Source organism: Gavialis gangeticus, unplaced genomic scaffold (genome assembly GCF_001723915.1).
Source record: "Gavialis gangeticus isolate Ggan-Ray unplaced genomic scaffold, GavGan_comp1, whole genome shotgun sequence".
NCBI classification, from domain to species: Eukaryota; Metazoa; Chordata; order Crocodylia; family Gavialidae; genus Gavialis; species Gavialis gangeticus.
The window spans coordinates 147,768,014-147,780,680 of NW_017728992.1; the positions used below are offsets into that span (position 1 = coordinate 147,768,014).

At 36.9% G+C, this 12,667-nt stretch overlaps 1 protein-coding gene across 2 annotated transcripts in view; it reads left to right on the forward strand.

Moving 5' to 3' along the window:
• The window catches only part of WWP1 (WW domain containing E3 ubiquitin protein ligase 1), a 74,385-nt gene that overhangs the window by 51,749 nt on the left and 9,969 nt on the right, over window positions 1–12,667 (forward strand). For both annotated transcript variants that reach the window (XM_019527879.1, XM_019527880.1), the window contains exons 10-19: window positions 1,349–1,403; window positions 1,491–1,575; window positions 1,689–1,817; window positions 2,582–2,654; window positions 2,752–2,823; window positions 3,788–3,876; window positions 5,375–5,534; window positions 9,684–9,817; window positions 9,914–10,054; window positions 11,517–11,637. In XM_019527879.1, the coding sequence (XP_019383424.1) occupies window positions 1,349–1,403; window positions 1,491–1,575; window positions 1,689–1,817; window positions 2,582–2,654; window positions 2,752–2,823; window positions 3,788–3,876; window positions 5,375–5,534; window positions 9,684–9,817; window positions 9,914–10,054; window positions 11,517–11,637 (1,059 nt within the window). The remainder of the gene's footprint in view (window positions 1–1,348; window positions 1,404–1,490; window positions 1,576–1,688; window positions 1,818–2,581; window positions 2,655–2,751; window positions 2,824–3,787; window positions 3,877–5,374; window positions 5,535–9,683; window positions 9,818–9,913; window positions 10,055–11,516; window positions 11,638–12,667) is intronic.

The window sequence follows — 12,667 nt, forward strand, 5'->3', positions numbered from 1 at the left end:
GGCAACAGCCTGCTTCACCAGATGCTATATGGCTGAAAGTTTGTCCAACAGCTTTTCCAGCTATACAGTTGGTCCAATAAAAGATATCACAAAAATCTTTGCCTGTCAATCATAAATCCTAGATTCTTCATATATTTGGTTCATCGTGGAGATGATTCATAAGATCAACATCTCAAATCACATGTTATCTTGTTTTGGCATATTTCATTTCTGTTACTGAGTTTTCTTTTGCTCTCATCATTGCATTGAAGTCTTTAATGGGATGCATAATTTCAAAGGGCAGAGCAGGTTTGATTTCATTTGCTTCTGGGATGACACCGTGTTTATCTTTGTCAAACTCCAGTAACCAGTAAAATGGTGATTCAGTTTTTAAAAATGTTTCAGTTTGTCTTAAATTTAATCTTTTAACCAAAAATGAAAAATGTTATGTTTTAAAGCTTTTTCTTTTGTGAAACTTTGGTGGCAAATATTTGTTTGGTGAAAATTATATTAGTAATGTTTCTCAAAATTTGAGGTTAGCACAGTCTTAGGTTTAAAAAAAAGGGGGGGCTTTTTCTGAACTTATGGAAGACACCCTGCATTTTTTTAATTGATTTTGTTTAGGAGTGAATCAGTTAGTTTAGTTCTAGGTGTGGTTTTTCGCCAGGATTAAATTTACTCAAAGTTAATAAATGGTATCTCAAAATTCTTTCAGATGGGACTTAACAATAGTATAACGTCTCATAGCATCTTGATCTTAAGGATATTTATTACATCAAAGAGCAGTTTAATAGTCAAATTCTGGTCAATGCATAATCTTCAATATGGTATCATGCTTAAAAGGATTAGGGTGAGGCTAACATCATAAAGAAAGTGCTGTGTGGGTGAGAGAAACAGGCAGTGCTCCCTTGCAGCGTGGAGAATATCTAAATATGCGGTTTGTGGTGCCACAGACGTGTTTGTGACGCCACATATCACGCAGCTGTGCCCATCTAGATGCGGCCTCGAGGTTTATCTTGTGAATCATGTTTGCACGCCTAACAGTGCTAACATTCTGTGGCATCCTGTGGCACCCTTGAAAAGATCTCAGGATACCCCAGTGTGCCCTGGCACCCTGGTTGAGACTCAGTGGCTTAAGTCAGAGCACAGAAACTAAATTGTTTGGTTGCAAATCGACTACCTCTATGTGTATCCATCTCAGAAAAAATAGGTAGTGACTGTCTGGAAGGTTGGCATGTCTAAACAATCAGAGATTACAATTCAGTGCATGCAGAAATAGCATGCACAAAAAGAATCCAGTGGCAGAATCTAGCAGATGCAGAAAAAACATTTTCTTTAATCTAAGTGTCTCCTGTTTTGTTATAACTAGGCTTCAATGCTGACAGCAGAAAATGATCCACTTGGGCCTCTACCACCAGGCTGGGGTAAGATAAAATGTACTTTAATTTGGATATATGACTGTGGAGAAAACTTGTCATACAGTCATGTAATAATTTTCTTTTTCTTTTCAGAAAGAAGAGTGGATTCAAATGATAGGGTGTATTTTGTGAATCACAACACAAAGACCACACAATGGGAAGACCCTCGAACTCAAGGGTAGGTGTATATATAATGTCTTCTTAACACATGTAGATTAGATACTAGTGTTTAAACTGTTGTGTTGAGTTTCTTAGTGTAAAATAATGGACTGTTTGTAATTTGCTCCTCAGCTTACAAAATGAGGACCCTCTTCCTGAAGGCTGGGAAATCAGATATACTAGAGAAGGTGTCAGATACTTTGTTGATCATAATACAAGAACTACCACCTTCAATGATCCTCGTACTGGGAAATCCTCTGTGTAAGTGATCAGACAATAGAGGTTTTTAAAAGATTGAGATTAATGATCTAAAAAGTCATGTTGTTCTCATTAGTGATGTCAGTACTTTATTTGGGCTGGAAGCATCAAGTCCAGAGCAAGCTTTGCTGCCTTGTTTCTTTTATTTTGGAGATGTATTTATCAACATTTCTTTATTCATTATAACAATATGTGAAGTTACTCTGTAAGATGCTCAGATATCATGATTATGAATGCAGTACAAGTAGAGGAAGTATTGTATATTTAATAATTGTATCTATTGAAATAGTATTTAGAGAAAATAAAAGAATGAATGCTTTAATATAATATTTTTAGCTATAATATTCCTAAATTACTATATTAATAGTTAAAACCAGCCAGTTCTTCATACCGAGTATTGCAGAGCAATAGACAATTAAGTTCCTCTTCTGCAATTCAGTTCTGTATTACACATGTTGATATTCCCTCAGCAGCATCTTATGTGCAGTTTGAAGTGTTCTGATATTTTTTCATTCATTCAAGAAATTAGCAGGTTATAATGATTAGGTTTAACTCTCCTTTCTTTTAAAGCTTGATTAAATAATTCTGAACCAGCACCAGGGACTTGGAACATAACCACTCATGGAAAGAGCTGGTATATTGCTTGTTATTCTAAATGGTCATGTTTTGTTGAAATCCAAAAATTATTAGTTTAGTAGTGAAAGTACAGATACATTATTCTTTATTTGTTTCATTTGTTTAAATTATTTAACTATATTGTTTTACAGAAATAAAGGCCCTCAGATTGCGTATGAACGTAGCTTTAGGTGGAAACTTGCTCATTTCCGTTACTTGTGTCAGGTACTGTACTAGTAAAAAAATCTATTTTTATGCATAATTAAAATAATGCTCACTTAACATACGTCAGTATTAGTAACATATTATTTCTTTCACTTAGTCAAATGCACTCCCAAGCCATGTGAAGATCAATGTATCCAGACAGACATTATTTGAGGATTCCTTCCAGCAGGTGAGGCTATGGTATTTCCTGTATTAAATGTGTTTAGTAAAACAAAACATAATTTTACTTGTGTTGGTTAGGCATATATAGTTTTGTAAGCATTAAGAGGAAGGACCTGTATTTTGCCTAGTTTCTCAGATATTAAATATGCATAATTAAATCTTACATTTCTTTAGCTGTTGAATTCTAAAGTCCACAGAAAAGTATGATGCCTTCTAGTATCAAAAAAATTAAAACAACCTGCCACTTGTCTTCCCTGCCCTTCTAAATTGCTTCTTCAATCCCACCAAAATCCTTGCAATGCATTAGAACCAAGATAAATATTTTTGTAGAAAAGTATGTAACTGTTAGAGCCTAAATTAGTTTACCGTAAAATATGAGTCACTTCATAAATTTAAATACTTCAGTATTTAAAATTTAAATATTTCAATATTTTTGAATAATGTATTGACTACAGAAATGTGCAAAAGAGTGTATAATTTAACATAGGCCCTGGAAGACATTATTTAAGCACAAGATGGGATCTGAGGAATCTTATGCTGAATCCCAAAAACTGCATCTTGCCATGACAGATTCAGTATATGGCATGACAGGGCACACAAGTTCTGCAAACTAGTATAAAATTTCTCAGATCCCATTGTGCACCTGGATCTTTCAAGGCACACTGTGTAGCCCAGTATCATCTGCATATTCCATCTTTGACTAGTTTTTCCATTTTTACCACGTGATAAATTGGTTCAGCATGTGTTGTGGTACAATATATCACACAATTAATGTGTTAATCGTGTGATGTACGTCTGCCAGGGGCCAAAGATACCAAAAGACTATTTGAATCTTTGCTGTTTGTTTCACAAATGTCCCTGATCCTAACTTTTTTCTAGGTGCTTCCATAAAACAAACATAAGTTTATTGGGTTGAAAGTATGCTTATTTATTAACTGTTAAAATTTTGTTTCTGCTTTAAAATTTGATAGATCATGGCTTTAAAACCTTATGACTTAAGGAGGAGATTGTATGTTATATTCAGAGGAGAAGAAGGATTGGATTATGGTGGTTTGGCAAGGTAAAGAAAAATACTTAAACATCTTTAAAACATTCATAGGTTTTTTTAATCACAAAATTGCACTCTTAAAATCTGGTTGTGAGAGTAACAGAAGGACTACTTACTTTGTACATTGCCTTATAATCTGGGTAATCTTTTTGTACTGCTTTCAGTATTTTATAGACAGAGCTGGCTGCAGTGCCTGCAACTATGGTTGCTTTAACTCCTTTGTATTATAAAAAAAACAGTTTTTAGTTGTTTATAACCTTTGATAAACTCCAGCCATTAACTGCCATTGACTGAATTTTTGACCAGTTCTTAGAAAAAAGATGTTCACTGTTTCAAAGAATGAGAATTGGGAAAATACATAGTTGTTCTGTGTAAAACATTCTTACAGATATTTGATTGAAATGGCTTAGTGCCTCCAAGCTTTGCAGCAACTATTTAAATTCGATTGATGGGGGCATGTCAAATTGAGATCAGAGAGGTTCCTTTTATTACTCCGTGAAAAACCATCCTAATATATCTGGGTTTTAAGCCTCTAAAAATTGCTGTTTGCGCATGCTCAGTTGACGTTTGTTTTAGGTTAGTAGCAGAATTGTCCAAATAGCAGCCCTGGGGGTACTTGACTGTCCAGAAGTTAGGGACAGAACTGGGAAACTGATAAAAGTGGATAGGATGGGAACAGAAAGGGGTAGGATGGTGGAGCGGATGAGAGATTCTGCGGGGTGGGCAGTATGTGTAGTGTGGAGGCAGACAAGTGTGTAACATGTAGAACACTCCCTTTCAGAGCCTGGAATTGGAACTAAGGTGTCTTGAGCATACACTTCTGATTTAAATGTTTCTGTGCTGTGTGGCTTAACGAGTTAATGACACCAATAACACAGTTTTGTCATGGGGTGTTTTAAGCTACATTGATACTTGTAAATGTCCAGTGCAGTGCATCTCAGCCATTGGTCCCTGGAGGAGAGACAGGTGTGGAGGTGAGGGAAAGAAGACTGTGGAACACTTCGAGATATTGAAGGACTGCCAGAGGATATAGATATTTCAGAAAGTGCTTCAAAGATAATCCTACTTTTCAAGGATCATTTTTGAAGTGCTTTGGCCATTTTTGGAGTACTTCTTTGGCTCTGAATGCCTGCACCCTTGCTGTTTCAAGCACTTTAAAGGTAACTTGGAGCTTTTCAAGTGCCACACCTGTCTGTAGCCTAAGTTCAAATTAAAGATAGTATCATAGTGCAAAGGTACAAGCAGGCTTCACCAAGACTGTAATAAGCAGGCTTAATTTTGATATTTCCAAACTTTGGAGAGCTTGACTTTATAATTGTAATTTTTAATTGCATTTATGTTTGTTTAATAAATACACGTTGCTATTGAACATACTATATAATGTCTAATATTTAGATTTATTAATGTTTAGACCATCTGGCTAGCTATTTGCAGGAAGCTGTGAAAGATCTGTATTTGTGATGGGGTTCTTGTATGTGGGTTGTTTTTTTGTTTCTTTTTTTTTTTTTAGAGAATGGTTTTTCTTGCTTTCCCATGAAGTACTAAACCCTATGTACTGTCTATTTGAATATGCTGGCAAGAGCAACTACTGTCTGCAGATAAACCCAGCATCAACAATCAATCCAGATCATCTGTCATATTTCTGTTTCATTGGGCGCTTTATTGCCATGGTAAGTTAGATTCTTAAGTTTCTTTTTTTGTTTTCTTTGATTAATTATAAACATATTCCTAAAACAATAACATGTATTTTTCTGTTCAAGATTTGTTTTTCATCACTTGCTAAATAAAGAATTTAATTATGCAGGGCTATCAACTCAGGACCATTAATTAGCAATAAAAGTTTTATGTTTGAAAGGCTCTTAGCAATGAGATTAAGTGAAGAGATAGTACAGTAGTAACATGAAAGTCTAAATTTGTTGAAGGTATTTGATGCAGAAAGTTAATTTTACCTAATTTGAATATCCAAATAGGTATTCTTTTGAAAATGGGTCTAGAATTTTCTTGAAAAGATTCCTCCATGTAGCTAAGTTAAGCAAACATACATTTCTTTGAATTGTTTTACAATACAGAATTCTTTTAAAATACTGCTTGAAAATACTGAAAAACATCTTGAACCAGATGCCAGAGTTCAGATTCAGTGGAAAATGGGAGTTAGTAGGGATCTGATCATAGCTCACTGATTTTGTAACTGAGCTTCTATTTAGGTAAAGCAGTAGGAAATGCTTTTAAGTTACACTGCCAGCCTACAGACTGGAGAATCTGCCACTTCACCCCACCCTTCACAGCTTGTTTCTACTTGAAAATAAATCAAGAGGCCAAATGCAAAAGAAGTATTTAACTACCAAATATCTCAGACTCAACATTATTCTTTTCAAAGCCACCTCTTAAAAATAAATTATTCTGTTTTCATTGTTGGTGCTTATTTTCAGTATATTATGGTCAGGCTCACCCTTTAGTTATTTTGCTACATAGCACTGACTTTCAGGGGAGTTGCATTGGTCTAAAACAACAGTATGGCTTCCAGTATGTTGCTGATGTTGAAGTGATGTTGTTGTGATGGTCCAGGAAATACTTGCTTCTCACATTATTTTTGTGACGGGCATCTTATTGGACCAGCTGCATGATTGGTGTAGACATAGGCGGGATTTCAGATATCACAGTACTTTTCCTCAGATCTCTGGGAGAGAAGTAGACACAGCGGAGCTAAGAGGCAGATGGAACCAATGTTTGTGTAAAAATCTGTAGGTAAATAAAAACAGGATATGAGCAGGGTGATCATACATCCCGGTTTGGCCAGGACAGTCCCAGATTTTGTAGGCCCATCCTAGCCAGTTAGTCAAAAGTCCTGGGCTGGAGTCTGGTGGGGAGGTAGAGCAGCATGGTGCACCAGACAGGCAGGACCACTGCTGCTGTGACTCTGCAGGAGCAAGGAATATGGACTTCAGTTATGGCATCTTAGGGTGACCATGCATCCTCCTGCTTTGCACCCATACTGCAGCAGCAGTGCCTGCCTGCCCACCTGCCTGATGCACCATGCCATTCTGCCTTCCTGCTGGACTCTGGCCTGGGACTTTTGACCAACTAGGCAGGACTGGCCTATAGAATCTGGGACTGTCCTGGCCAAACTGGGAAGGATGGTCACCCTAGATCTAAGACAAATTATCAGTGGGACAAGGACTGTAGAAGGGAGCCCTAAATTTGAATCGTCCTACTTTTAAGGTAACTAAATCATATGGCCAGAACCGATATCAAAGTTACAAATTATTCAGAATTTTTGTTTTCTACTATTCCTGTTTTGTGAGTTGTGGGAATAATAAAGAATATTTTCAGGAGCTCCAGAAATGGGTTAGGCACGATAGAGTCCTGTAGAACTATACTATTCCTACCCCAAAGGGCAGAACACAGAGAAGGTCAGGGGGAAGTTCAGCGTAGTTATGTGTCTTTGTCTTGTTAGTTCAATGGTTGGATAAATTTTTATTTTAGATAGGGCTGTTACTACCCCCTTACTTAAGGTTACCGTCAACTTCCTTTTAGGAAGGATTGTGCTTGCAGTTGCTAATACATTTACCAACTGTTTGAGCTGAAGTGTTTATGCTACATTTATGTGAACTTGGGAAATTTTGAGTTAAAACAGTTCAGTGTCTTCTGAGAGAAAGATTAGGAAAAAGAATAAGCAGTTAGTACCCAAAGTACTTCTCTCCCCACCCCCACTGTCTCCCAAACCCCCCCAGAAATTCATGCTCCTTTCATTGGGAAATTGTGGCACCTCCAAGCTTTAAAGCAAAGAATTTAAATTAAGTAAAGGAAGTTAAGAGAGTTTGCCTCCATTTGGCTATTGTGCAATCTCAATTTGCACATGCTTGGTATGGATACATTAGCATTTGACAGGTAAATTTGCTGGAGATTGTCTGCCAAAATTCACACCTAACAGTTTCAGGGATATAGGTTGTAGCCATGTTGGTCTAAAAAGCAGAGGCAGATAAAACTCTTGGGCTAGAGGGGGCATTCGTTATCAGACCTAAATAGTAGCAAAAAAAATTCTCTGCAAGTTTTTGGATCCAAACACCCTTTGTCAGGCAGAGGAGAATTCAAAGATTGTAATAGTTCTCCCAGGTAAAAAAGTAACTTCATTTTGCACTGGGGAGGTGGTGAAAGATGGTGGGGTGGGGTTCCCTTGGGTTTCAGAGTCCATTTGGGAAAAGGTTCCTCTGTAACTCTGCAGATTAGGCAGAAACAAGGCTCCAGCAGGTTTCTTCGCTGAAGGTGTCAGGTGTTAGGCAGGAAGTTCAATTTTACTTATTTCCTGTTTAGCAATGAAGTTTACATTTCCAAACCTAACAGTTAAAATTTGCCAACATTACAGGCAACTGAAAAGTCAGACTTTAGCATTAACAGTGATGTCAGCCCTGTCTTCATTAATAAAAACTGTGTTAATCGTCATAGTAGCTGCTTAATTTCAGGAGGAGAAAAGTAATTTAGTATAGGTCATGATGAGAATGTATGGTATCTTCATAGAGGTGCAAGTCTGCAAGAAGTGAAGTTTTCATGGTTTAGGGAACTTTTATTTTAGGATTGCTCCAGTCAGATACAATATAGAAGAAGGGAGGTAAAGCTGATTAAGGTTGGGATCATTAATGGAAAGTGAAAATAAAAAGAAACTGGATCCAAATTCCACTACAATTTTGCTAAGCATGTGTGGGAGTTAATGCATATTAGTATTTCTGTGATCAAAATGCATCTTAAGTGAATAGTGAAGTGTCACTAATCAGAATTTTGTAACTACTCAGGCACTACTGTTAGCACGTCACTTTTAAAAACCGTCTAAGAGTTCATCTAGGGTGGCTGCCCAGCCTTCTCACAGGTCTATAGGGCTCTTAGCCATAAAATTGTTTAATGGTTTTCAGCATTCTAAATTTCCTTTCTAAAAGATTTGCTATCAGACCTAGGTAAATAGAAAGAATGCAGTTTATTACCTTGCAAAGATCTTATGAATGAATAAAAATTAGATTTTGTTAAAGTCTATGGACATAAGACAGGAAAGGAATGCCCAACATAATTAAAAGGAATAATTTTTTACCAATAAAATGCAAGGTTTCCATTAATGACTATAAAAAAGGAAATGACAGTCCTCATAGTGAGTGAACTATAATAGGTTAGAACTGAAGTAAACTAAACTTTTCTTATTGGGACTCTGTTCTCTTACGTGTTTGGAAAGTTCTTAGCAGATGTTACTGCAATTGAAAGAACATAGTATCAATAACCAGTGCAGTTCTTTGTGCATATGCAGTCAGAGAGTAGGGATGACAGTAAAAAGAATTATTTTAAATTATAATTTTCAGTCTAGCTCGGGGGGGAGTAACATCTTTTTCATAAGGCTGTTCAAGGAGCAGTTCAGTGACTGAAGCTGCAAGCTGTGGTGATAATCCTTTTGGTCTATTTTTTGTATATAGCAATAGTACCAAGTAGTCTCAAATAATTGTTGGTAGATATACTCACCTACACAGAAGGTAAGGAAATATGTCAAAAGTTACTGTCATTTTCTTCTTTTTGCAGGCTTTCTCCCTTTCAAAGGAAGATGATATAACTAAGAATTTTCAGCTTGTATGGTAGTAAAGATTCTCAGGCTTTATTTTAGTGCTCAGTTAATTATATTGTTTTCTTCATCTTTGCTATTTTCCTTTTTTTTTTTTTAAGTCATAGCTACTAATAGTTAGGTGCTTTATGTGCATCTTCTTTCCCAAAGATTATTTCTGCCATGAAAGAATAGGCAGAAATAATTCTCTGGTGAACATTAGATTTCTTTCCCCCCCCATTTACAGGCATTGTTTCATGGAAAATTTATTGACACTGGTTTTTCTCTGCCATTCTACAAGCGCATGCTAAATAAGAAACTTACTATTAAGGATTTGGAATCTATTGATACTGAATTTTATAACTCCCTAATTTGGATAAGGTTTGTAGATTTTTCCCTTTCCCCCTAATATTTTTCCTTTAGTTTAGTAAAAATGTATATTTGTTTAATTTTTCTTTTTCTTATTTCTTCCCCCAGGGACAACAACATTGAAGAATGTAACTTAGAAATGTACTTCTGTGTTGACATGGAGCTTTTGGGGAAAGTTACTTCCCATGAGCTGAAATCAGGAGGTTCAAATATTTTGGTAACGGAGGAGAACAAAGAAGAATATATTGGGTAAGTTACAGGTATTGAAAAGTGCCAGCTATTTTATTTTCTTCTGTTGTCTTAGTCTTTTTTATATGGTACATTGAGTATTTCTTTACATATTTAATGAATCAGAAGCCATGATAATTACAGCTTTTCTCTTTTCTTCATTAGTCTGTGCTGGCAGCACATTCACATATATTTCATTGTGAAAATAACCAAAAATTAATTTTCCTTTTCATTCTCAGGAATTTATGACCTGAGAGTGAGAGGTTTTATATTACTTGTATCGATTACATTTATGCAATCATATTATGTAATTATACTAATATAATGTAATGTATAGAGTACTATATACAAATTTATAGTACTTAAAACTAAAGTTGGGGAGGGACACGCATTTTGTTCACTAGCAGCAAAGGAATGTGAAGTCCTGGATTCAATTCCAGTTTTGGTAGGGCAGTGTGATCCAAGTACACAGTTCTGATCCTGTGACCTAAGGCAGTGTCTCCCTCTCTGCTCTTGCTCACCCTTCTCTGTCTCCTTTCCCTTTCCTCTTCATCTTTTGTTTCTCCATAATTGTCAGATATTAATCGTTCCTTTGAATTGGGTCCGGTTCTTCCTTTGTTGTTGTTGTGCTACTCGTACTCCCTTACAATTCCCTTTTGCCATCCTTCCACTCAGCAAATTCTCACCCCTGTGCATTGCAGTGTGGTTGTTTTCTAATTTTCCTTTGCTGCCTGGGCACCAACAAAGGGAGAATTGGCAGCATGAGAGAGTGAGCTTCCCAGCTTTGTTCCTGTACTTGTTGACCCCCAGCAGTTGGGAGGAACGAATGACCACTGTGCTCCATGTTGTTGTTACATGGGCTGGTGCAGTGCAGCCCAGGGAGCACATGGGAATCCTGAAGAGGTGGATTGCAAACTAGTGTCAGTAAACCTGTCAGAGAATGTAACTGCCTCTACTGAACTATTTTAGTTTAAACTTCCCCAGAAATTGATTTGGCAACAGGCACTTTCAATAGAAAGTGGTACTGTCTGGGGAGGTTTTTAAGCAACTGTGAACTGGGTCTTATGGAAACCCTTGAGCAAGCTGAATTGGCCTGTAATACAGGAAAAAATATTTTAAAAGACAGACTTCTTTTAACAGTTGTAAGGTATGTCAGTTTTTGTTCTTAAACAGACTAATTTCCTTCCCAATGAGATTTTTCATCTTGAAGGAGGAAAGTACAACATACAACAGCACTGTTAAAGTAGAATACCAAGTGATTTTGGACAGGAGAAAAAAATTCAAACCAAGATATTTTCTTCCAGATTCTGTTTTGAAACATGAAATGTATTGTGCTCTCTCATGTCAATGTAAAGTATTAGTAATTTCAACCATAAGTTGTTGAATTACACTGTTGTAAGGGAGAGCAGAATCAGAAGCTGTAGATGCTGATGTTTAAACACAGGAAGGCTTCCTAACACAGTATTTTTTATTTTTTTTGCAGCCTGATGGCAGAGTGGCGCTTTTCTCGGGGAGTAAGAGACCAAACCAAAGCTTTCCTTGATGGTTTCAATGAAGTTGTTCCCCTACAGTGGCTACAGTATTTTGATGAAAAGGAGTTGGAGGTGAGGCTTTTATGTTAGCATATTGTTGTTAAGGAAGGATGTGATTAAAGGATAAGTAAGCATAAATCTCACAAGTGAAAAGTTTTCCTATCTTCTTTTTACTTGGCAACCCCAGGTATTCCTTTCCTCCCCCACCTTCAATCAGCTGTAAATTCTTCTCCAAGAGAGCTATAGTTAAAGATGGGAAGAAGGTAGGGTGCTTCCTTGGATCAGATTGTGATATACCAGTAAAAAAAAAATACCACCCCTAAATCCTCTTGCCTCAGTACTGCCCTCTGTATTGGCTCTCACTTCAGCTAATCCCCTCCACAACCTCTAGAACCAGACACCTGTTATCCAACATAGCAACCTCAGCATGGAGTTTATTGTAATCATCTAGCAGCCACCATCTAAACTAGTGTTGCTAGATAGGGCACTGGGGTTGGGGCTTGGGCTACCTGGATTTGATTTCTGATCCTGCATCTTGTCTACTGGGTGCCAGGTCTGGGCTAGTGACTGCCCCTCCCTATATGTTTACATTTTGTGGAATGGGGGTAAATGATGCTGATCTGTTTTGTGAAGAATTTTGGAATCTAAAGATGAAAAATGAGCTAAGTCTTAACCATAAAAGATTGTACCCATAAAGAATTTGAGGGTGGTTATAAAAGATTGTGAGAATGGAGTAACTACAAGAACCTAGTGTCTTCAGACAAGGAACTATCTTTTTACTTCTCATCTGTAAATATTATATAATAGGATCCTGATCCTGAAAAGCACCTATGGAACTTCTCCAGTACTTAATAACACATAATGTGAATAAACAAATGTTACATAGGTTTTGGAAATCTAGGTAGAGAAAGTGGAGAATGCTTCGGTTAAGTGATTTCTTATGCTCATATTTAGATAGTTTCATAGTTTCTAGGGTCGGAAGGGACCTGAGCAGATCATCTAGTCCGACCCCCTGCCATGGCAGGAACAGCACTGGGGTCAAATGACCCCAGTAAGGTGGTCATCCAACCTCCTCTTAAAAACCCCCAGGGTGGGAGCCTGC